Source organism: Muntiacus reevesi, chromosome 7 (genome assembly GCF_963930625.1).
Source record: "Muntiacus reevesi chromosome 7, mMunRee1.1, whole genome shotgun sequence".
In the NCBI taxonomy this organism is placed as follows: domain Eukaryota; kingdom Metazoa; phylum Chordata; class Mammalia; order Artiodactyla; family Cervidae; genus Muntiacus; species Muntiacus reevesi.
In genome coordinates, this window is record NC_089255.1 from 44012169 (window position 1) to 44036911 (window position 24743).

General features: G+C 38.9%; 3 protein-coding genes and 2 pseudogenes across 4 annotated transcripts in view; 2 read left to right on the forward strand and 3 right to left on the reverse strand.

Annotated features, from left to right (window-relative positions):
• TRIP4 (thyroid hormone receptor interactor 4) overlaps positions 1-2516 on the reverse strand; it is a 51979-nt gene extending 49463 nt beyond the window's left edge. Inside the window, exon 1 of the mRNA XM_065941545.1 lies at positions 2346-2516. Coding sequence (XP_065797617.1) covers positions 2346-2446 — 101 coding nt within the window. The 5' untranslated portion in view covers positions 2447-2516. The remainder of the gene's footprint in view (positions 1-2345) is intronic.
• A 3550-nt stretch (positions 2517-6066) lies between these two features.
• PCLAF (PCNA clamp associated factor) lies at positions 6067-14395 on the forward strand. Of its 2 annotated transcripts, XM_065941177.1 has the most exons (4): positions 6068-6213; positions 6511-6591; positions 7616-7778; positions 13380-14395. In XM_065941177.1, exons 1-4 carry the CDS (start codon positions 6168-6170, stop codon positions 13423-13425), a joined length of 336 nt encoding a protein of 111 aa, XP_065797249.1. In that variant the 5' UTR covers positions 6068-6167; the 3' UTR covers positions 13426-14395. The 2 variants fall into 2 exon arrangements, with proteins under 2 accessions (XP_065797250.1, XP_065797249.1); XM_065941178.1 differs by lacking the exon at positions 7616-7778 and having other exon boundaries at positions 6067-6213.
• LOC136172058 (eukaryotic translation initiation factor 1 pseudogene) lies at positions 7786-13251 on the reverse strand (annotated as a pseudogene).
• Positions 14396-20742: 6347 nt separating the features above from the next.
• The window catches only part of CSNK1G1 (casein kinase 1 gamma 1), a 155857-nt gene continuing 151856 nt past the window's right edge, over positions 20743-24743 (forward strand). Inside the window, 1 exon segment of the mRNA XM_065941866.1 lies at positions 20743-20913. The gene's annotated coding sequence lies outside the window, so the exon portion shown is untranslated.
• Positions 23440-23700, reverse strand: LOC136171516 (NADH dehydrogenase [ubiquinone] 1 alpha subcomplex subunit 3 pseudogene; annotated as a pseudogene).

Sequence of the window (24743 nt, forward strand, 5' to 3'; positions counted from 1 at the left end):
GTATCTCTAAATATTTAAAATTTTTAAAAACTGACATACAGTTGATTTACAACTTTGTGTTAGTTTCAGGTGTATAGCAAAGTGATTTGGATATGTACATTTTTTTCAGATTCTTTTCTATTATAAGTTATTACAAAATGTTTAATGTAGTTTTCTGTTCAGTTCAGTTGCTCAGTCGTGTCCGACTCTTTTCGACCCCATGAATTGCAGCATGCCAGGCCTCCCTGTCCATCACCAACTCCTGGAGTTTACTCAAACTCATGTCCATGGAGTTGGTGATGCCATCCACCCATCTCATCCTCTGTTGTCCCCTTCTCCTCCTGCCCCCAATCCCTCCCAGCATCAGGGTCTTTTCCAATGAGTCAACTCTTTGCATCAGGTGGCCAAAGTATTGGAGCTTCAGCTTCAGCATCAGTCCTTCCAATGAACACCCAGGACTGATCTCCTTTAGGATGGACTGATTGGATCTTCTTGCAGTCCAAGGGACTCTCAAGAGTCTTCTCCAACACCACAGTTCAAAAGCATCAATTCTTTGGCACTCAGCTTTCTTGATAGTCCAACTCTCACATCCATACATGACCACTGGAAAAACCATAGCCTTGACCAGACGGACCTTTGTTGGCAAAGTAATGTCTCGCTTTTTAATATGCTATGTAGGTTGGTCATAACTTTCCTTCCAAGGAGTAAGTGTCTTTTAATTTCATGGCTGCAGTCACCATCTGCAGTGATTTTGGAGCCCAAAATAAAGTCTGACACTGCTTCCACTGTTTCCCCATCTATTTCCCATGAAGTGATGGGACCAGATGCCATGATCTTAGTTTTATGAAGGTTGAGCTTTAAGCCAATTTTTTCACTCTTTCACTTTCATCAAGAGGCTTTTTAGTTCCTCTCCACTTTCTGCCATAAGGGTGGTGTCATCTGCATATCTGAGGTTATTGATATTTCTCCCGGCAATCTTGATTCCAGCTTGTGCTTCTTCCAGCCCAGCGGTTCTCATGATGTACTCTGCATATAAGTTAAATAAGCACGGTGACAACATACAGCCTTGACGTACTCCTTTTCCTATTTGGAACCAGTCTGTTGGTCCATGTCCAGGGCTACATAGTAAATCGTTGTTCAACTATTTCATATATAGTGATATGTATTTGTTAATTCCACACTCCTAATTTATCCCTTCTCCCTTTCCCTCTAGTAACCATAAGTTTAGTCTTCTACGTCTGTGAGTCTGTTTCTGTTTTGTAAATAAAAGTCATTGATGTCAATTTTTAGAATTCCACATGTAAGTGATACAATATTCACTTAACTGGGATTTTCTGATAATCTATTACCTGTGTTCAAAATTACCCTTTAAAATAGGCTCTCTTAACTTTCTCTTTGCCAATAAGCCTATTTTCTCCCAAACTCAGAAATTCACCTAACTTCCTACAAAAGCCCTACAGCTGCAATTTAACTTTCAGCATCAATGAGCAAGGAGTCAAATCAAGAAACACTTCTAGGTTTTTACGTTCACTTTTTGTAGAAATTTTTCCCTACTCTTGAACTCTGCACTGACACCTAACTATCTTTTAGCTCTCAAGTTAAATTCATCCCTTGCAATTAATCTTACGAGTTTCTCAAACCTTAATCAGACTCCTTTATCCAATGCTCCCCAATACCCTGCACTTCCTTCACCTCAGCACTCATCTTTGCTGTCCCAGCAGTTGGTATGCAGTAACGAAAAAGAAAAGTTAAATCAATTGAAAGCAGATATTAAATCAAGTCACCACTTCCACTTCACAAGAATCATAAATTATTAAAGATAATCAGTGCTAATTATTCATTTTACAGATGAGGAAACTAAGGTACAAAATTGGAAGCTAAGTTGCCTAAGGTTCCGAAACTGGTGAATGACCACAGAAAAGAGAACCAGGGATTCCCGAGTCAGGAGGTATCTTTGCACAGTACCACGCCACCCTTCTTTAAATTTCAGGCCCTATTTGATACAAGCAGGACTGGGCAAACTATTGATAAAACTGTTCAGAGCAATGAATTTCTGAAGACAACTTGGCTTGCTCCTTCTCTCCAAAATGTATAAGGAAGGATAATTAGACTTAGACCTAATTATCAGGGATTTGGCGTTTTCCTGGGGAAAGAAGGCCCCAGCAGCCGATTGTGGAGCAGGACACCCTATTCCAGAAGCTCAGCTATAAAGCCGGAGGTCAAAATTCGGCGCTCGGAAATAGACAGCAGCCCGTGTATCAAATTTCTTCATTCTCAACAACTTTTTAGTCCTTTCCGCTTCCCCGTTTGCTTAGTCAGTACACATCCCAGAGCTCCTTCCCGCCTCGGACCCGAACCGGTCTTACTGTACGATCTCCTCACTGACATCCAGGCCGAAACTTTTCCGCAACTGCTGCGTGCACCAGCCCACCAGCTGCTGGCTGGACGCCGCCCCAGCCACCGCCATTTTCCCGAGCCGGAACCAGCTGGGCTGCAAAAGCTAGGCGTTCTACACCAGACTAGGCCCCTAGCAAAACCGACCTCGCTCGCGCAGGTTCCGCCAGCCCGCACCGCCCCGCGCCTCAGCACCGCCCCCAGCGCAGCTCCCTCCCACCTAGGCCCCTCCCACTTCTTCCCGCTTCCTAGTGTTCGCGCTTGAACCCGAGCCCAATCTGCGGTTGGTTCTTCCGCATTGTCAGATGTAGGGCTCGAGAACTGGGAATTCTAAGGCAATACAAATGTCTCTAAGAACTACAGTTTAGGAAACAATAAAACAATACCCCGTAACCTGAGAGGCCAGCTTTTATATTGTTCTGGTTTTATTGAAAACACTTAAAAGAGCACTTGAAAGCTAGAGTAAATGCTGTAAGTGTTTTCTCTGGTAGTAGACGCTTTATAAAACCCTTGGTCGTCTAATACCTGAATCATGCTACTTTTAAAACCCCTATTTGCTTTTTTGAGCCAGGTCTTTTCTATTAGAGCCAAGACAACTCTGTAAGCTCGCGGGAGGAAAAAAAAAAACTTTAATAAAACAGGTCCTGGGATTTGGCTTTGATGACCTTCAATATGATGAGTTCTCTATTGATTTTTAAGAAGTTAAAAGTGCATGTATATGGGAATCTAGAAAGATGGCACTGATGGTAAATTACTTCTAGGGCACCAGTGGAGACACGTAGAGAACACAATTGTAGACACAGTGGGGGAACGGGAGAGTGGGAAGAATTGAGAGAGTAGCTTGGAAACATATCACCCTATGTAAAATAGCTAATGGATATTTGCTGTATGATGCAGGGAGCTCAAATCGGGTGCTCTGTGACAACCTAGAGGAGTGGGATGGAGAGGGAGGTGCGAGAGTGGTTCAAGAGGGACGGGACATATGTATTTCTATGGCTCATTCATATTGATGTATGATAGAGACCAGTACAATATTGTAAAGCAATTATCCTCCAATTAAAAATAAATTTTTTAGAAAAGAAGTTAAAGGTTTTTCAGCTAAAGATGACCAGAGTTAAGGGTCTTTTTGCTACTTACTTCTCCTCTGGGACAACAAACTGGAGAAAATTTAGCCAGCTTTCTCTGGAAACCATGACGTCTTTTGACATATTTCATTGGTAAATTTAATTGACTGGCTTTGTGTTACCTGTATAGGCTTTTCATTCACATCAGGCTATTTATACTAAATAATTACATTAATTGGATGTTGTTTCTACCTTATGTTTTCACCGATATAATCAAAATCATAGGTGTGTTGATTTATGTTGAGATTAGATTATTTTATTAATTTGAAAAATATATGACTTTCACACTTAAAAAAGACTGAATTTTCATAAACTGTGGGCACAAGTTTTGTTTCTTTATAGAAATCTGCTACATTTAATACAAATTATAACTTATCCAAATCCTTTACCTGTTTTTATACACGTTCTCTTCCCATTACTAGAGGAATAACTTCTTGAAGACAGAGTAACTTAAGCTTTTTGTACAATAGGACATTCTAGGTCCTCAAGAATGAAAGTGTTCTTTTTTCATAAGGAATATGTTATTGATTGTAATCTCTATTTGTAGTATATGCAGTGTAAAGCCATTTATAATATTACCATATATTAAAATAAATTTATGCCTGAGCAAAGCAAGCACACCTATTTAATATGCCTTAAGGATATTCTTTTGTATAAATTTAGGCAGAAATTTCATCTGTACATACTACAACTTTCTTAATGCCTTAGGCCTTTAAAATTTTCAGGTTCACGCTACACAACTGTCTAGTTTATTTAACTGGAACGGAGAAGCACTTTTCTAAAGCAAACATTTAAATTAAGAATTTTTACTAAGTAGCACTGCTTTTTTTCCTAATTTTTTATTCTAATATGCCTCCTCCCTTATTATAATTGGCATTAAAAAGACAGACATACAAACAGATATAGTAATACGTAGATTGTCTCTGTGTGTAAAGATATATTTGCAATACTTTTGGCAATTTACTTGGCATGTTGACTAAGAGAAAAGACCAGCAGATTCTCTATGCAGCTCTAATCTCTACAAGGATCTGGGAACTGGGTAATTCAGTCCTTTGTAGAAACCACTTAACTGAAAAGGAAATAATGCGCATTGAAGAAACATTGTGTACTGAGAGAGTCCTGATGATAAAGAACAAGGAGGGGTACCCTAGGGCTTGTTGATTTTTCTGACAGGACTTTGGCTGTAATCTTAGTCTCTAAAATTTAGACAAAGCTACAGATAATTTGCAATACCATCCCTCCTATTATAATGTTAATTTCATCTGCTGTCTAGGTTCTCTAATTCAAAAACATAAAGTAATTGTTGATTCTTTTAAAGCACTAAGTAGCCTTTATTCTGAAAGTTCAAGTATAATTTATTGGAGAGAATTAATGCCATGCTTACACTTTCAGGGTTGCCTTTCAAGTGCGAGTTTAACAAAGTACATCCTAAGGCAATTTCATCTTATCAGGTTTTGTGTCTGGTCTTCACTGTGTGAAAATCATTCATTCTCCAGGCGATTTGAGTAATTAAGATAAGTATAGGGACAGAAAATAGTCCTAGTCTAAAGTCATGTTCACTACGTATCACAGATGTACCCTTAACAGATTTGACATATTTTTAAGGAATTCTGATTCCATACAGGTCTAGGGAAAATGTTTTATTATTATAATGTTTCTTTTATGTAGGTACAGTGGCTCAGGCCCCAAGAGTCTGCCTGCAATGTGGAGGCCAAGGGTTGGATCCCTGGGTCGGGAAGATCCTCTGGAGAAGGAAACGGCTACTCACTCCGGCGTTCTTATCTGGAGAATCCCATGGATTGAGGAGCCTGACGGCCCATGGGGTCACAGAGTTAGACACGACCGAGCGACTAACTCTTTGATTTTTAAAAATGTATAATTTGCTCAGTTTTTTCTTGTTTCAGACCATCCTAGAAAGTTTCATTAAAAAAATTTTTTTTATTCCTGTAAATAGAGAATTTCCTAGCAGTCCAGCAGTCCAAAACTCGGGCATTTCTGCTGCCTGGGCTCGATCCCTAATATAAGAACTAAGATCCCACAATCTGCACCTCCTGGCCAAGGGTGGGGGAAAAAAATCATCCCTGTAAAATAAACTGTATTAGCGTTTGACCATTCCATAGAGTTTTTTTTTTTTTTTAGTATGGATGCTGTAAAGAGAGTTCTGCCTGAGATGTTAGCAAGTCCACTACATTTCAGGAGTCACTTCCAGGAGTGAGATTATGGATTTAAGCCTGTAGTTAACTTTTGAAGAAATGTTGGAATTCGCTATCTTTCCCGGGTTTTCTTTTCTTTTTTTTTTTTCCCGAGTTTTCTTTTCTAATCAGGCTGTTTTACCCAGTTCATAATCTTAGCACGGATTTTAGCACCCAACACACAGGGCATCCCAGGAAAGCGCCCTGGAACCTCCTACCTGAGGCGGGTACGAATCACAAGCTTCTGCAAGTTGATGGACGGGTCGACCCTGCGCCCAGCCCCGCCGTGATCACCACTGGACACTGGCGATTGGTTGCGCCTGAAAGGCGCGGAACCAATGGGAGTGGCGGTCTGGGAGAGTCGGCGGAGCGCGCGGGAAAGGGACCGATATAAACTGGCGGGAGATTCGTTTTCTGGGCCTTGTCCCGTGAAACATCTTCGGTTGGAGAGTCAGTTGCTCTCCTCTTGAGTTCGAACATGGTGCGGACTAAAGCAGACGGTGTGCCTGGCAGCTACAGAAAAGGTGAGGCAGTCGGGTACAATAGTGGAGGGCAGGTGGTTCTCTGGGCAGCTCCGCTATGGGCGGGAGAAGAGGGGGCTTCCCCGCCTGTCCGCCAAACTGGCCCAGCCCGTCAGGAAGCAGCAGCCTGATCCCTTTAACCGCTTTGGCGGGGACAGGGGAGCGTTATCTGCTGTTCTGGATCGCGGGGCTCTCCTCTCCAATCCTTTCCAATAGGCTGGGTCGGAGTGTGTGGCGAGAACGTGGCTCCCAGCCTCTTCGTGCCCACTTCTGATTGCCTTCCTTTCCCTCTCTCCACAGTGGTGGCTTCTAGAGCCCCCAGGAAGGCGCTTGGTTCCTCGACTTCTGCCGCTAATTCCACGCCGCTTTCCTCAAGGAAAGGTAAAAACGCCGCTGCAAGCTCCTACACGAACCCTCTCAAAAGGAGATCAGGCCAGACACCACTCTTCCCCATACCCACGGCGGAGTTTCTTTTCCTGAGATCCTCACTCCCCAGAATTTCTTCCTTCCTTGCCTTTTGATGTAATGAGCAAGCCTTGGTTTCTTTGGCGGGCTGGGGTAGAGATGGAGGGGTCGCCTGGTCTTCAAAAATTTCAAGCCTCGGGTTAGGGACGGACACACTGTCTCTTCAAACCTGTTTTTTTCTGCCTTAGCGTTGTTATTTTTCTTAATATTTACAACTGGACTTTTTCTTGTGTGAGGCTACTTAAGCACCTGTTTACTAGAATTGAGAGATAGTTGACAATGCTAATCACGTTTTTGTTTTCATTTCTGCATATTGTTCTTTGTCTTTCCTATTACCTTCCTTTCTTCCCTTTTTCTTTCTTTCTTTCTTTCTTTTTTTTTTTTAGTTTGTTGTCTGTGTGTGTGTGTGTTCCAACCTTGCAGCTCCTGATTCTGTTTTTGGGACATTAGGAGGGAAAACTGGGCCAGGGAAAGAGCTTCACATTATTCCTTCTGTGCTAGGAGAGGTTGAGAAAATACCCTGCCATCTGGTGTCTCTCATTCCTTTTAGAAGGAAGTTGAGAGGTTTGGAAGATTAATCCTGCAAGCTCTAGTTAAGAACATAAAGGAAAAAGTGTGTCATACTTTAGTATGACTGTACATAAAGGCCAACTGAATAGTTCTGCTCATGGCTAAAGTATGAAAAATACTTTCTAGTTGTAAACACCTTGTTAATGCTATTTTTCTAGGCTAAAGAATACATATAATAATATTCTGCATTGTGTTATATTAATGTATAATGTACTATTGACTGAATACAACTTTATCATGTCATATTTTAAAATTAAAGATAGATATACCACCATTTAATATCCTTTAGATTTGATGTTAAAGAATTGTTTCCCTTTAAAGAATGGAAATTGTATTCTTAATTTTTATTTAGTTCTGTTTTATTTTATAGCTGAAAATAAGTATGCAGGAGGGAATCCAGTTTGTGTGCGCCCAACTCCCAAGTGGCAAAAAGGAATTGGAGAATTCTTCAGGCTGTCCCCTAAAGATTCAGAAAAAGAGAATAGAATTCCTGAGGAGGCAGGAAGCAGTGGCTTGGGAAAAGCAAAGAGAAAGTAAGTTTTCATATTCTGAAGTATAAAGAAATACTTGAAAATTCTTGAAAATAAAAAACAACTAAATATTGAGTAACTTTAAATTTTGTCTTTGAGCAGATAAGAAAATACAAGCCAGAAGTTTTTCAAACTATGCTAACCTCTTATTATGTCACTCCCAAATTTCAAGCATCAATGAAAGATATTATTTTTACTCATTTACTCAAAGAGGATCAATTCCCATTCAGATGATAAGTGCTACTTTATTAACCATGAACTTCTGATCTTTATTCTCTATTTTTTTTTCTATTTTCTATAGTCCTTCTTATTTTCAAGAAGTAGTTTCCATGTTGGTTTACCTTGATTTCCATTAACCCCTCCTTTCAAAAAACTAGTAGTCCAGCCTCCATAGGAAATATATAACCAGTGTGGAAAAGGTGGGAAATACAGAAATCCACATCACTTAGAAACAACCAGAACAAACACCATAGTGTATTTTCTTTACAACTTCTCTGTAAATACATAAGACTACTTCAAAACAAAACAAGATGGGGATAAAACTGCACACATGCAGAGTTTATTGCGTGAACTTTTTAAGAAGATAATTAAATCATGCTTTCAAGCTTTTTCTTTTTTTGCATGGCTGTTTTCAGTTTATTGCATGAAGGAGTTACACTAGTCTAAGTTAAAAGCAGACCCCAAATGGTTACATTATACAAGCTGTGAAGTTTCTAAACTTGTAAAAAGGGACAGAAGGGAAATTCTACCCATTGAAAGGAAATCCTCACTTGAGCTTCAGTGAGCCAAAAGCCCTTAAAACCCATTAACTTGGGACTTCCCTGGTGGTCCAGTGGCTAAGACTCCATGCTCCCAGTGCAAGGGACCCGGGTTCAATCCCTGGTCAGGGAACTAGATCCCACATGCCACAACTAAAGAGTTTGTATGCCGCAAGTAAAGACCTGGTGCAAATAAATAAATAAATATTAAAAAAAAAAAAAAAAAAAAAAACCCATTAACCTTCAGCTGGTCGTCCTTAGCCAGTCCAGTCTCTACCAGGAACTGGCATATGTTCTTGCGCTGGTCACCCTGTAGCTGAATTACTTCTCCATATTCTGGATGCTCCATTACAGTACCATTGTAGGCAAATTTCTTCCTAAACACTTTCACTAGTTTCTTTTTATCGTAATCATCAGCGATCCCTTGGACAGTAGTAAGAGTCTTCCTACCGTTTCTTTGTTGAATTCTTATATGGATATAATCCTCAGTGCCAGCAGGAAGCAGATCATCACCCTTACTTGCATCAGCAAAGGGGTCGAAAGAGTGGAGGTTCTGGAAAGTGGACATAAGATATGATTCCTTTTCCTAGGTGGAAATGGCCTGTGGAAGGCAGCGGCAGGAGAAGATGGGCAGGGGGTACTGAGCGTTGGGAAGCAAGGGGCCTTGAGCTGGGAGACTGCTGAGTCCTCGGTGGTGGCTCAGTGACGGGGGCTGCTTTCAAGCTTTTAATGTCAGGAAAACGCTCATGATAAATGTTGGGCAAAACTGGATTCAAAAGTACAATCATTATTGCATAAAAGACATATATAAATACACCAAATCTCTGTACAAAATATACCAAATATCATGAGTGATGTCACTGGGTAAAAGTCTCTCCTCACACTCGGTGCTACCAATTTTCAACAACAAGCATATTTTAAGAATCTGGGGGATAAATACCTTTAGGAGGGAAAAAACAAGGGAAACCTGCTTTTTAAATAGATTTATGAGAAATACTGCAGACTCTCTAAAGAATGTTGAAGTTTTCATTTCAAAAATAAATTATTTGACTGGAGGTGGGGCGTGGTGAGCGTGGGTAGTATGACATCACTGCCATTATGAAGCCTTCTGATTTAAGACCCTGCTAGATACCTCCCAGCACCAGCCAGGAGCAGGTGATCCTCCTGGGCACCAAGCAGCGAACTGGCCCAAGACGGAGTGATCAACATGGACAAGTGGGTGGTGGCCGGGCTCACATTGGGGCTGCTGCTTCTGGTACTGCCCCTGCCCAAGCAAGTTTACTCATCCGTTCCTTTAACCAGCACAGAAGGTCCTCCAGTCCAAACCACAGCGGTCAGCTGTGCCTGGCAGTCAACACCTAGTCTCCTTGTTGTCTTGCTTGCCCTTCTCCATCTCTACCACTAAGAGACTTGGCCAAGAAACATCTAGGTTTACCAACCTGTATTCTAAAGCCCAGTCTGTACGGCATCTAGAAATTCTGTGTCAGGAAGAAAATAAAGCCTTCATGGAATCCATTAATTCCACCCCTTATTTTATTAACGCAGAAAATGTTGAGAGTCTCAAATTGAATTAGTTTAAGGAGCATCTGAAGGATTTGAGCAGATAATGACAGCCAACATTAAATCTCCTGGAGTTTCAAGATAAGAATGGAGACAATATTGGGAATTAATGATGTGATTAAATGTAACAAGAAACATGGACACTTCAAACTGTACCTTGCATCTAGATAAGAATAATTGCATCTTCATCTAGAGAAAAAGGATGAGCTATGGCATGGAGATTCAGTTTTCAATTTGGTTCAAGAAATGTAGAAGGTAAACAATTAGGTGATGCAAAAAGCTTCAGTGATTCTGTTTATGATGTACACTGGAAGGAATCAGCAGTTATTAAATCCTCTGTGTATTGTTTCAGCAGTCTTGGTTTAATGCTGATATACTCTCTATAATGTTTTACATTGTTTTCATTGTTCTCTTGGGACCTTAACTCTTTTCCTCTGGGCTTTTGAATTTGACTTTGCATTGGGATTTCTGTAATAATTGAGATGTTCCAGGGCAATAATGGGTTGGAATATACTACAAATCCAAACATAGGTAATCCCTGCATATGTACTTAAAAGTCAAATTATAGGTATTTCCTATCACACATTCCCATCCAACAATAGTGCCAAATTAGTTTAGCTAATTCTGATCTCTTAACTTGATTCCGAAGGTCAGAAGTACATTGACTTCAAACAATCTTAAAATACTGCTTTTTATTTCTGGATGTACTAAATAATTTTTAAAACCGAAAAATTAATGTTTTGAAGGCGTGTTTGATAAATTTGGAAATTAAGAGGCAAATATATGAAGGAGGTAAAAAAATAATGTGTATTAGGTAGTTGGGAAGTGAAGACTAGAAACTTGCCTGCATTAAATTCATAACTGATTTGTGCTTTCTGTAAATATACATTAATATATTAAACTTGATGAATAAGAGTAACTACATGTGTAACACTTTCTACATCAGTCATTATTTCTAGATGATTCTAAACCTAAGTGGACTTGATTCTGGAAAGTAAAACTTTAGAACTGCCTTGATGTATAGAAATCTTTTTAGAAGTAGAAATCATTGGTTTACATGTTCATACAATGATGCTTAAATGATAAATATTCATTGTGGCCATAGTACTCTAAATAAATTTTAGCCAATATTTGTCATCTTTAGAAATCTAAACAGGAACAACCAGACCTAACATCCATCTCAAGTTATGTGAGTTCCATGTGTGTGAATGAACACACTCTTGCTTCATATCTGAATACTGTACACCTATTTTGGATTGTACACTGTGTTTGGATTTGATTTGCATTGAACACAGCTAGATAAAAATAAATGGTTAAAGAAAAGTTAAAACAAAGGAATTAACATATAAAATAATATTTTTGCATCTAAAATTTTAAGACAATATTGTTCATAAGATCATTTAGTAAATTATTATTGAGTGCTTACTATCCAACTTTTGAGATATTTAAAAGGAATGTCAAATTCTGGAGCAGTAGCTGAACTTTATACTTTGTTGCTATATTACTGTTATCATTTCTGTTTTAATAAAATCAAAATGCAAGAGGATACATTTTTGAATAAAGTTTTTTTAACAGACTTGTTATCATGATCCTAAAAGTCTCTTTTAGTTCCTTCTCATTTACTGGCACCATTCTTCCTTATTCTTTCTCATCCTAATATGAACAAACTAATAGTCAATATTCAAGAATATTCAACAATCCTCTTGAATTATTTGGGACTTCAGTTAAAGAAACAAATATTTGACAATATAACCAAATATGGCTGTACCATTGATCATCATAGCAATAAAACCTATATTGCAGGTTTCCTATCATATAGTGAAAGATTACACATATAGTCTCATAAAGAACTTTGATCCATAGTATAATAAAATCTGTGACATAAAACTAGGTAATAGAGGTTTATCATATTGCTTTAGGCCTCTTTCTTAGATTTGTTATTGTTTGAGAGTTGCATTTATCCCTTTATAGTAAATTAATAGATTGACTTTTTTCTCCCAGTTTTATTGAGACGTAATTGACAGACAGCACTATGTAAGTTTAAGGTGTACAGTCTAGTGATTAGACTTAGCTACATCATGAAATGATTACCACAATAGGTTTAGTGAACATGTATCTCATATTGATGCATTAAAGAGATAGAAAATTTTTTTCCTTGTGATAGGAACTCTTTCAATAGTTTACTATTGATTATAAATAGAAAATTATCAGTATATCAGAAGGACTTCTATTATAATCTCTCTAGTTCTTAATCTGGAATATGGCTACTCTTATGGCTTTATTATTCTCACAAAGGCAGGGTAAATTTACCTGTTGCATAGGAGAGAATCTGAATCAAGAAAAGCTGTCTTCTTAAAACCTTAAACCAGGTCTTTGAAGAAAAGAATTTTGGATTACAATAGTGTACATTTGTTAACTTCATTTAATTTCCAGGAAAGTACAATGAAGACCTCTTGGTAATGTAATAATGGATCAGTCAATGGTAATGTTACACCAAGTCAGAATATCCTTGTTTTAGCTTCCTTCTTTCATCTTCTAGCTCTATGTCAAGATCTAATTTGAAAACTGGCTGTTTAGGATAGATCGCACAAATTTTTACCAGCTCTAAAAAATTCTGATTTAAAAATCTTAATTGACTTTTTCTCTATAAAAAATATACTGAGGTCCAGAGGACTTGGGAAAATGTAAGTTGTTTTTCAAAAGCTATGTTTACCATATGCCAACAATACAATTTGGGCATTTTCTAATTAGATAATACATTCATAAATTCCAAAGGATATACAGTCAAATATGACAACTTGCTGTTTTCTCTGTTCAAGTGGATTGGTTGGATTTTTTTGCTTTCTACTATCACAGAGTTCTTGCTGAAGGATTATACTGCTTCATCAATCTACTTAACACATTGAAAGAAGATGTTATAGAAATAGAGATTCTCTTTTAAATAAAAATGGCAATATATTCCAAAAGGGAAACTGACTTGGCAAATTAAGAGGCAAAATAGATTATTAAAAATTTTTATCACTTTAGTGTTTGGAATCTGTAGGGATTTGTCAGTTTATGGGAGTTTAATTTTCTCTCATTTCTAGTCACTTGGCCAGATCCACTGTACTGTTAATGTTCTTGATTTACATAAGTTTTTAAAAACTATTCATGTTTTGTTTTTATTTTTTATTTTATTTTTTTAATTTATTTTTTTATTTTTCAGTGGGTTTTGTCATACATTGTATGTTTTGTTTTTAAAACATTTGACTCAGGTGACTACTGAAGTTCTCTTTTCTTTCCACAGAGTATGTCCTTTGCCACCTGATCACACAGATGATGAAAAAGAATAGAACTTTCTTATTCACCCTTGACTGATGTCTCCTGTTTGGTATTCTAGGATGTAAATTTGCATAAATGTTTTTGTGCCAGTTAGTTTTGTTGAGTAGGCATTTAATTTAAAAAATGAGGCTTACATTTAGTTATTCAAAAGCAAGTAGTTATGATATTGGAAAGTTTGTAAGATTAATTACGGTTAATACAGTATTTGGTTTCCTTTACCTATTATTAAGCTTTTTCTTGCTAAAATTATTACATGATATTCTAATTATGAATCTGCTATATTTGAGATTTGCTTAGATCTTTGTACTGTTGCCATTTTATTGGCATTTGATTATTGGAATGATGCCATATTTTTCTTCCTTTTATTTGCTTTAAAAAAGCAGAGGTAGATTTTTGCACATTTAAAAAGTAATGTTAATTAAACTGAACCTATACCCTTTTTTAAGAAAGGGGCCAAAGAGGCAATGTTGCAAAAATTTGGATGGCTGTCTACCTTCTCCTTAGAAAAATTTAAGGGCAGTTTGGTCCTAAGGTTTAAAGGATTAATAAAGCTTTTGAAAACAACAGCAAAAATATACAGTTTTTTTATATTGGAATAGTGGAGTTCCAATATAGTGGAATCAGACAGGAAAATTCCATAGACTACTTTAAAAGAGAGGAATTTCCCTAGAATATACCTTTGCTTTAGTGTGACAAAATATTACCCTTTGGGCCTATGCTTTTAAAGCTGGAAATCAATAAAACATGAAAGACAGATTGTGCCATAAACCCAGAACTGTCTAAAGTCCTTAGAGCTACTATCATGCTTTTCAAGATAACCGGGGGTATAATCGAAGTGGGTATAGTAGTACTTAGTAACTGATATTTTTCTTCCTCATCAGACTTTTTGCTGATTTCCTGTTATCAAAGTTAGCCATGTTTAACAGACATACTTTTCTGAAGTTTGTTTTTAATAAATGAATACTTATTTTCATAAAACTACCCATGTGTGTCCTTTTCTAAGATTTTATCCTACTAGGTATTTCTATTTTATTCCTTCCAAATGCAAATCACTGAACAGACCTGATTTTATGAACTTCCAAAATAAGTCCTGATGACTATAGATTACATTTTTTGCTTAGAGATAGATATTAAACATACTATTACTGAATTGAGACCAGAGTTTTATTCTAAGTACTTCCTTAATAATTAGGCTTTTGATGGATTTGAAACCTGATTTGCTATTTTTCATTGATGTAGAGAGGAATTTGATGGAGAATGTGTCTAATGAAGTCTAATTTTGATATGTAATTGTTTCCAAAAAAATTTGACCTAAAGAAACTGCAGTCTTTTCAAATACAATCCTTTCAAAATACACAATTGTTAGTGATGTCTAACTTTATTAAGGAGGGCATGGCAACCCACTCCAGTATTCTTGCTTGGAGAATCCCATAGACAAAGGAGCCTGGTGGGTTACAGTCCATAGAGTCACAAAGAGTTGGACACAACTGAAGTGACTTAGCAACAAAGCGACTTTATTAGGCAGACTTCCCAGGTGGTGCAGTGGTAATGAATCTGGCTGCCAATGCAGGAGATGCAAGAGATGTGGGTTCGATCGATGGCAAGAGATGCAGTTTCGATCCCTGGGTCAGGAATATCTCCTTGAGTAGGAAATAGCAACCCACTCCAGTATTGCCTGAAAAATTCCACGGACAGAGGAGTCTGGCAGGCTACGGTCCACAGGATCACAAAGAATTGAACACAATTGAGGATACAGCACATACATACAACTTTATTAGTCAGAGGTCCCATGTCATCTGTTTCCTTGTCAAAGCTTTTTTAAAATGTAGACTGTCAGTTTAGCCCCTTCTAAACATAAGTATGATCATGATGGTGTGATCACTTAGCTAGAGCCAAACATCCTGGAGTGGGATGTCAAGTGGGCCTTAGGAAGCATCACTAAAAACAAAACTAGAGGAGGTGATGGAATTCCAGCTGAGCTATTTCAAATCCTAAAAGATGATGCTGTGAAAGTGCTGCACTCTATATGCCAGCAAATTTGGGAAACTCAGCAGTGGCCACAGGACTGGAAAAGGTTCATTTTCATTCCAATCCCAAAGAAAGGCAATACCAACGAATGTTAAAACTACTGCACAATTGGACTCATCTCACACACTAGCAAAGTAATGCTCAAAATTCTCCAAGCTAGGCTTCAACAATACGTGAATAAAGAACTTCCAGATGTTCAAGCTGGATTTAGAAAAGGCAGAGGAACCAGAAATCAAATTGCCAACATCCGTTGAATCATAGAAAAAGCAAGAGAATTCCAGACAAACGTCTACTTCTGCTTATTGACTACGCTAGAGCCTTTGACTGTGTGGATAGCAACAAACTGTGGAAAATGCTTAAAGAGATGGAAATAGCAGAACACTTTACTTGCCTCCTGAGAAATCTGTATGCAGGTCAAGAAGTAACAATTAGAACTGGACATGGAACACCAGACTGGTTCAAAATTGGGAGAGGAGTATGTCAAGGCTGTATGTATTGTCACCCTGCTTATTTAACTTATATGCAGAGCACATCATGCAAAATGCTGGGCTGGATGAAGCACAAGCTGGAATCAAGACTGCCGGGAGAAATATCAATAACCTCAGATAGGCAGATGATAGCACCCTTATGGTAGAAAGTGAAGAGGAACTAAAGAGCCTCTTGATGAAAGTGAAAGAGGAGAGTGAAAAAGCTGGCTTAAAACTCAACATTCAAAAAACAGATCATGGCATCTGGTCCCATCACTTCATGGCAAATAGATGGGGAAACAATGGAAACAGTGACAGACTTTATTTTCTTGGGCTTCAAAATCACTGCAGATGGTGACTGCAGCCATAAAATTAAAAGACGCTTGCTCCTTGGAAGGAGGAAGCTATGACCAACCTAGACAGCATATTAAAAAGCAGAGACATTACTTTGAATTGATGCTTTTGAACTGTGGTGTTGGAGAAGACTCTTAAAGAGTCCCTTGGACTGCAAGGAGATCAATCCTGAATATTTTTTGGAAGGAGTTAGGCTGAAGCTGAAGCTCCAATACTTTGGCCATCTGATGTGCAGAACTGACTCATTGGAAAAAGACCCTGATGCTGGGAAAGATTGAAGGCAGGAGGAGAAGGGGATGACAGAGGATGAGATGGTTGGATGGTATCACTGACTCAACGGACATGAGCTTGAGCAAGCTCTGGGAGTTGGTGATGGACAGGGAAGCCTGGCGTGCTGCAGTCCACAGGGCTGCAAAGAATAGGACACGACTGAGCAACTGAACTGACTGAAACTCCCTGTTTTACGTTGAAACTGAATCAAAAGATGAAATGTATATATTAAAAAGATAAAGTAAGTTTTAATTTTGTACCCTTCTTCACAAAGTTTAATCTGGCTTTTCTTTTTGAATGGATTATTCAAATAATTAGTATTAAATTCCTGAACAAACAATGACTAAAGCTACTGTTAGGGAATTTTTGAAAGCTAATGGAATTCGTGAGGTTCATACAAATTTTATGTTTACATAGTTTCAAAAGGCAGATAATACTGTACTGAAAATTATAGTCTGCTCAGGTTATTTATGAGATAACAAATACCATTTTTTTAAAAAGCAGAAAATATAGCCTAAACTAACTGAACTTTTCCCATATTATATATATATACTGCTTCCAAATCTCATTGTATTTCGAATTCTTCATGCTAACTCACTTTTGGAAAAATTGAAGGTTCAGCTGGGTCTTAGTCCAACTAACATTGTTACAGTGGTTCCTTCTACCTTTGAGGATAACCTGTAGAGGTGGGAAAGATTTTCACTGAAGTCCCCAAAACTGGGAGGAGTGTTAGAAGCTATCTTATTCAACTCAAGCCGCCTATAGCTTTTCAGTAGATGGGCTATTTTATTAGCTGGCAGTGCTAATTGAAAATGCTATGAGTTAAAAATTTGATTTTTGGACTTTCCTGGTGGTACAGTGGATAAGGATTCACCTGCCAATGCAGGGGACAAGGGTTCAATCCCTGGTCTGGGAAGATTCCACATGCCTCAGAGTAACTAAGCTCATAATTACTGAGCATGCTTGCTGCAACTACTGAAACCTGTGCACCAAGAGCCTGTGCTCTGCAACAAAAGCCACCATAATGAGAAGCCCACGCACCACAATGAAGAGTAGCCCCTGAATGCCAGCGCAACCAAAAGAAATTTAAAAAAATTTTTTTCTTAACTCCCCTCCTGTTCTTGGTTCTATCTTAAAATAACATAGAGCAAGTTACTCCTTTCCAAAACAACCTTCAAGTATTTAATAATAGTTGTTACATCTTTAGCCTTCTCTTCCTACACTTGATCTTAGCCAAAAGGCTGAGAAGTGATAGCCTTCTCTTCCTAAGTCAAAACATTAAATTGCTTATGTTAACATGAATCCTAGGTGGATTTCTGTAAGTCCCTTGTGCAGGGGGCCATGCCTTGTGTGTTGTATATTGCTTAGGCAGATAAACAGTAAATCTAGCTTTTTCTACTGATACCAAGTAATCATTAATTTTGGTATCTTTTATGTTTGTCTATTTTGTCTTTTGTATTTGGAGATGCCAATGGAAGTCTAAGAATATTTGAATATTTAAATATTAATCATTGATAACAATATTGGGTTTCCAAAAAATAAACATAATTCTTTCTTAAATGATTACAAAGGACAATTTAAAAAATGACAAAAAGCTTTGAAGAGATTGAGAAAAAGGCTAGAGGTATCCTGTATTGACCTGAAGGATGAAGGTACAGTATTGACCTTGAAGGCTGTTTGAGATCTATCATAGATTTGAGAGCACTGTCTTAATTATGGTTCATATTAAGAATATGGGTTCCTGGGGACTTCCCTGGTGGTCCAGGGGTTAATACTCTGCATTTCCATTACAGGGGTTGTGGGTTCCATCCCTGGTCAGGGAAGTAAGATCCCACATGCTGTATGGCATGACCAAAATAAGTAAATAATAAAGTTTAAAAAATAAAAAGTTGATATGGATAATAATTTTTAAAAAAAGATTATGGAGTTCTGTGCTACTGCTCACAAAATCCTGAAAGTGTAGTTAAGCCCACATAGCTAATTTTAGGTGTGGATTGTGCTATATACTTATTTATTTCAATTTTTAAATATTTATCAGTATTTTAGGTGGATTTACATACAATAAAATTGTATTACATACAATAATATGTTTTCAGGGTACAAGTTTTCATAAATGTATACACCTGTGCTATACATCTTGAGAGGTCTCTAAGTAGTGAGTGTATTGAAAATGATGTACTTAAATAAGTCAAGTGATCATTTAGGAGTCAAGCCAGATATTCATACACCGACACAAAAGTAACTGAATAATTTCAAAAAATTGTAAGAAGAGAGGATGTAAATGCTATTGTATGTCACATTTCTTCAGACAACAGGAAAAATGAATGATGCATAGGAATTTGCAGTTTTGTATTGGCTTAAACTACCAACTATTACCCAATAAAACATTTCTTTCTATAGAACAAATTTACTGTATTTATGTTTTTAATATTTAAAGACATTTAAGTCCACCACAGTTTCATTTTAGATAAGTTGTTGCTCATTGGGCTTATTGTTTACTTTTCTAATTAAAAATTTTAAAATATTTAACCTGTTGGCAATTGAAATACCAAGCTCTATTTTGCTAATTACAGCCAGTCTGTTTTGAGAACAATTAATTGTTCTTTAAGTCTGACTAGATGTACTCAGATTTTATGTGCATTTTGTTTGCGTATACTCCCACATGTATGCATGTCCAGGGCAAGGGTTGAAATGTTTTAGACTTCTTTAACAACCTACTACTGACATTTGAACCTGAAGTTATTTCCTTCAGGTTTTGCTGAATAGACTCTCTCGGGTAAACTAATTTAATGCTGTCTCACGTGTACAGGAAACTAACAAATCTGCTGTTCCTTTAAAGTTACCAAAGCTCATTCCCTCTGCCCTGGCTAGGTGGACAATATTGGTGACTAAGGCTATGATAACCAGTAAAATTATCATGCCCAAATTATCATGACCAATAGCCAGTAGTTGCAAAGACATCCACTGCCGTGGACTAGAGCAGGGGGTCCCCAACCTCTGGGATCTAATGCCTGATGATCTGAGGTGGAACTGATGTAATAATAGTAGAAATAAAGTGCATAATAAACACAATGTGCTTGAATCATCCTAAAACCATTCCCCCCAACCCAGGTCGGTGGAAAAATTGTCTTTCATGAAATCGGTCCCCGGCGCCAAAAAGGCTGCGGACTGTTGGACTAGAGAACAAATTGAGAAACTACTATTAAGCTTTATTGCTTTTAAGCAGATCTGTTCAAGACAGGAAAGTTAAGCCAAAATTTTCACTCATTTTTCTCTGAATGCCCGATTACACTTCTCTGAATATTTAACTACCGTAAACATATAGGTCATTTATCTAAAAAGAGGATTAATTATGTAGATGGCTTTTGCTCCAAGAAGTGGTTTTCCCAATATATTTCAAACTCAGATCACTCAACACAAGACTATATGAGGTCTCTTATTAACTTTTCTTGTCCACAGTACACAAATGAAAGTTTACTCTGAGTAGATTAAATGTCTTCCTCCTTCCCAAGTTTGATTAACGGCTTCCTTTGGCCACTTCTCATTGTTTCTTTTAAGAATTAATTATTTCCAGATCATACACAAGCAAGTGCAATCCTTAACAAAAGAGAAGATGGATGAAACTTTCTCACCATTAGGTTTCAGGGGCTTGTCACATGAAAACGAAGTCCATGAAAAAGATTTTATAACGGAAGAGATTTAAAAGCCCAGTTGAAACATAACTGAAAATCCACAAGAGGGAGATGCTTGCTAAACCGCCAGAAAGTAACTCCCTGGAGGGACCTGAGAGAGCTTTAGGAGGAGTCAATAGGTCCGCCCGGGATTCAGGGAGGGAGGAACAGGAGTAAACAGTGGCTGGAGGCTCGTAGGGGGAGTACAGGCGAAGGGAAAAGTAGAATTGGCTTCGTGACTTTGGCAGCGAAGCCGGTGCTCAGTCCAAGACCAGGAGCGAAGGTAAGAGTGTGTTACCCAAAAGGAGCACACGTTCCCAGTTACCTCCTGTGCGTCCCAGAAGTAATGGGGGCGGTTGTCTTTGAAGGCGCTTCCGCTTAGCAACCCCACGCGGTTGCTAAGGAGGGGCGATGGCGGGGATGACCCGGAAGTGGTGTTGTCCATTTCTCACTGCCGGCTTTAAGTTTGTCCTATTGGGAGGGCCGGGGTGCTCTGCGCCCGGCCGAGGGTGGGGCCAGCGCTAGAGGTTCCGGATCGGCTTCAGCCGCCCCTCGGCTCCTCGCCTTCCCCCTCCCCTCCCGCACCTCTCCTCCCTCCCTTTCCTGGGAAAGGGAGAAGGCAACGCTGCGGGTGGGTAGAGAAGCAGTCGGCGCCTCCGGGAGGGGACTGCGCCCGCCCCATCTGAGTCCCGGAGCACGGCCAGACCAGGTACTCGCTCCGTCTTCGACGGGGTCCAGGAGGCTGGAGCCTGAGGGGGTGTGTGTATCTGGGGGCTTGTTTGGGGGGCCCCCTTCTCCAAATCGCGGAGAGGAGCGCGGAGATACTGGGTGGGGCGGAGGCCGGCGTGTGTGGCTGTAGAAGGTTGCGGAGGTGGAATGGAAGGGTTGGGGGGTCACGGCTGACGGAGAGTTTCGGGCGGTCCGGTAGAGGTTGCGGAGGAGGCGCTCCCTCGGATACTGAAGACTTCGGCCGATGTGGACGGGGAGTTTGCCACCTGGAGGGTTATCTCTGAAAGAGGGGGGCATCCTCTGGGTCCAAAAGGAGAGCCTAGACCCTGGCGGGGTAGATGGGGCAATCTCACACTTCCATTACCCGACTCTTCCGCCCACCTCGCTGGGACTGAGCCCGGCTTCGAGGGTTGTGGGGGTTGTGAGTCGCCTGGGCACCGCGGGGAGCCGCCCTTGGCAGAGCTAGGGCAGTGGGGTGGGTAAGGAGACCTCCCTCCTCTCAACTTCCGTGCGCTTCCCCCGCTTCTTCCTTCACTGCTCTCGAGCCCCGGTGTGTCTACAGGAGCGGTCCCTCACTCCCCGAGTGGTGCAGGCATCACAGAGTAAAAGAAAGAGGGTGGAACTGGGTTTGTTGCCCATAAATGATGTTTCGAATGTTTGGGAAGTGCCAGATTGACATAATCAAGCAAGTCTCCCAGATCAGTATTAAGTCTGGACTGAATTTTAGAAAAGTGCAATCCTGAAAAACACCAACCTGTAGTCTAGTCTGGCATATCCTTGTTTGGTAGGTTTGCGTGTTTATAACAAATAGACTTGGGGGACCTTCAAAACATAGAGGTCTAAGCGAGACATGTTGAGGCAAGCCTTTGCCAACATCTTTCTTACCTGCCAGCGAGCTTGCCCTAGTTTAAATGAAGCAGAAAGATCCTCTTCATTTATATTTCAATCAGAGACTGAATTGTAGGTTCTGTGTGGTTATAGATGTCTCAGAATAGATAAGTGAACGTTCAAAAAGAGAGAGACAAGGTTCCCTGCTTTTGCGCCTATCTCTTAATCTTTTAAGGAGATAATTGTGGTCAAGTGGAAGTATTGGCTTTGAGGTTAGGCAAATCTGGGATTGAACCAGGACTGCCTCTGGATAGTTGTTGACCTTGGGTTAAGTCATGGAACCTACCAGAGATTCAGTTTCTTCATAAGTAACATAAGTTAGAATTCTAATCAGTTTTATAAAAGGGGGGGTTAATGTATTTAAATAACAGCTTTAAATGGAAGCACCTTCCAGTTGAAAGATGAATTATGATTAATCTTACACAGTCAGGGCAGCCCAGTTTTGTGGAATGAGGTTTGAGATAGGAGCAGAACTGGATAATATTCCAAATCATGTATACACAGCAGGACTTTCAGTAGCTTCTAGATACTGATCATAAGTAGCATGAAACTCAGTTGTTTGTAGTTTCTTAAAACTCTGAAAAATAAAGCAGAATGTGTGCATTAACTGAAATGACCAAGAATGTTTCAGAGGTTTTTTTTTTCAGATTTGTGATGTGTATAGTACGGATTGATAAGAAAAACATTGTAAAAGTAATGTATATAAATCTTAATTAACATTACATATCTTTGGAGAGAATTAAAATTGGGGCATAAAATAGAAGGTAGTTGTAATTTTAAGAATAAAATCAACACAAGTAGCATGACTCATCTTGGAGTTAAACTGTTAGCAAAACTTAGATTTTTTTAATATGTGTAATATATGTAAAATAAGTGAAATGGAATGAATTTCTGCCCTTAAGTCTTTGTGATGATGATGTAGAAATATATCTCAAACTTGAAATCTTTATGTTAATTTGTTTTGTAGACTTTAAAAGGATACAGTTAATTTGTAACCTGTTGTATGTCAGATTTTCAGCTCTTATAGTTTGCTTTTTGATGTAACTTAAAGTTAGTAATTTTGGGGGGTTGGGGAGGTTATGCAGAGTGGCCTGCAGGATCTTAGTTCCCTGTGCCTGCGTGTTCAGTGGTGTCCGACTCTTTGCGACCTCATGGACAGTAGCTCTCCAGACTCTGTCCATGGGATTCTCCAGGCAAGAATACTGGAATTGTTTGCCATTGCCTCCTCCAGAGGTCTTCCCGACCCAGCAGGCAGCTTCTTAATGACTGAGCCACCTGGAAAGCCCTTAGTTCCCTGACCAGGAATCAAACTTCGATCTCTGCAGTAAAGCACAAAGTCCTAACTACGGGATCACCAGGGAATTACTGGTAATTTTTAAATGTACTTTATACTCAAAAGATAAATAACTTGCTTTAATAATAGTTTTTGTGTGTGTGTGAAAAGTGGTTATAAAATGTGCAATTCATAATTACTTTTTAGAGGAGTTTATAGGTTTTCCATAATTTTGAGAGAATTTTCAAATGTGTTTCTTCTTTGTGTTTTTCTTTTTTTTTTTTTGGTTTTCACGCATTTATTGGGGCCATCGGGGCGGAGGCCGCTCCCTGTCAACCGAGGCGCTCACAGTCTCTTGAGGCTCGGGCCCTGGGGGTCCTGGGGGTGTCTGGGCACGTGGGGCATGTTCCCGTCGTCTCGGAGGGGCGCTGGGTGGTTGCAGGGTGTGGCCCGGTTGATCATGAGCGGGTACTTGGTGTAGGGGCTGAGGGTGGGCAGGATTACAGCGAGGCCCACAATGGCGAAGGATGCCACTAGCACCAGTTCCTTGGCCCAGACATTCTTGAGAAAGGCTGCGACTCTCTCAGCCATCTTGGTCGCGGCGGTGGCAGCCTTTGTGTTTTTCTGAAACAAAGTTGAACTTTTTTTTTTTTTAAATAAAACTGTCCAGCTATGTTGCATACTCATTGAGGTAGAAATACTATTTTAAATTTTATCCATCACTGCAGCTACATAATAGGCACCTAATAGATATTGGTCAAATTGATAACTGGATGGATATATTTTAAATTATTGATGATATACTATTTTTTAAAGAATTGAAATTATGTTTTTACTATAGTCGTAGACTTTTTATAAGGTTATTCAACTTTCTAAATGGCTCTTCTGAGATTGTAAAGTCTTTATATGTAAGCATCTAACGGTTTTCCTGGATCATTATTTTTCAACATCTTTTGAATCTTAAAGTTGAGACCATTTTATCTTGCTTTGGTAAAGCCATGAGAAGCTCTCATTTTTTCCTCTATCTTCTCATAAAACTTTAAGTAATTTATTTTGGTATAAGACATAGGATACTAGCTGTTAAAAGATATATCAGAAATGTGGGCAGTAATAGAGACTGTTACATATGATACTTTTCTCAATGACCTTTTCCACTTAAACAACGTATGTGGCCATTCCACGAATCTTTGCAGTTGTCAGTTATGGAATTTGCTTGTCAGGAAATCTAAAAATGACTAAACCTTCCTTTAACGTCTGTCTCTTGGATGATCTCAGAAAGCCTTAGGAAAGATTGGGAAGGTTTATATAGCATACTAGAATATATAATGAACAAAGTACAGTTAACTTTATTGGTATTGCCAAACCAGAAGTGAATTACTGTGGAAATGTTTCAGAAATGCCAGGCAATGCTTTACTCAAACCAAATGAGTATTCTTCCAGAGCTTGTTTCTATTTTAGAGCTTATTTCTTTTTGGAGCTATGATTTGGTCTCTAGTAAAGATAAATAATCATCGTATCCAGAAAAAAAAGGCTGATATCATAGACAGACTTTATTCTCACCAGTCTTGATAGAAACTGCTTCAGTGGCTTCAGAAAAATGAAAGTAGGTTTTCATGAAAGAAGTTTAGAATTTGTGGAATGATAGTTTT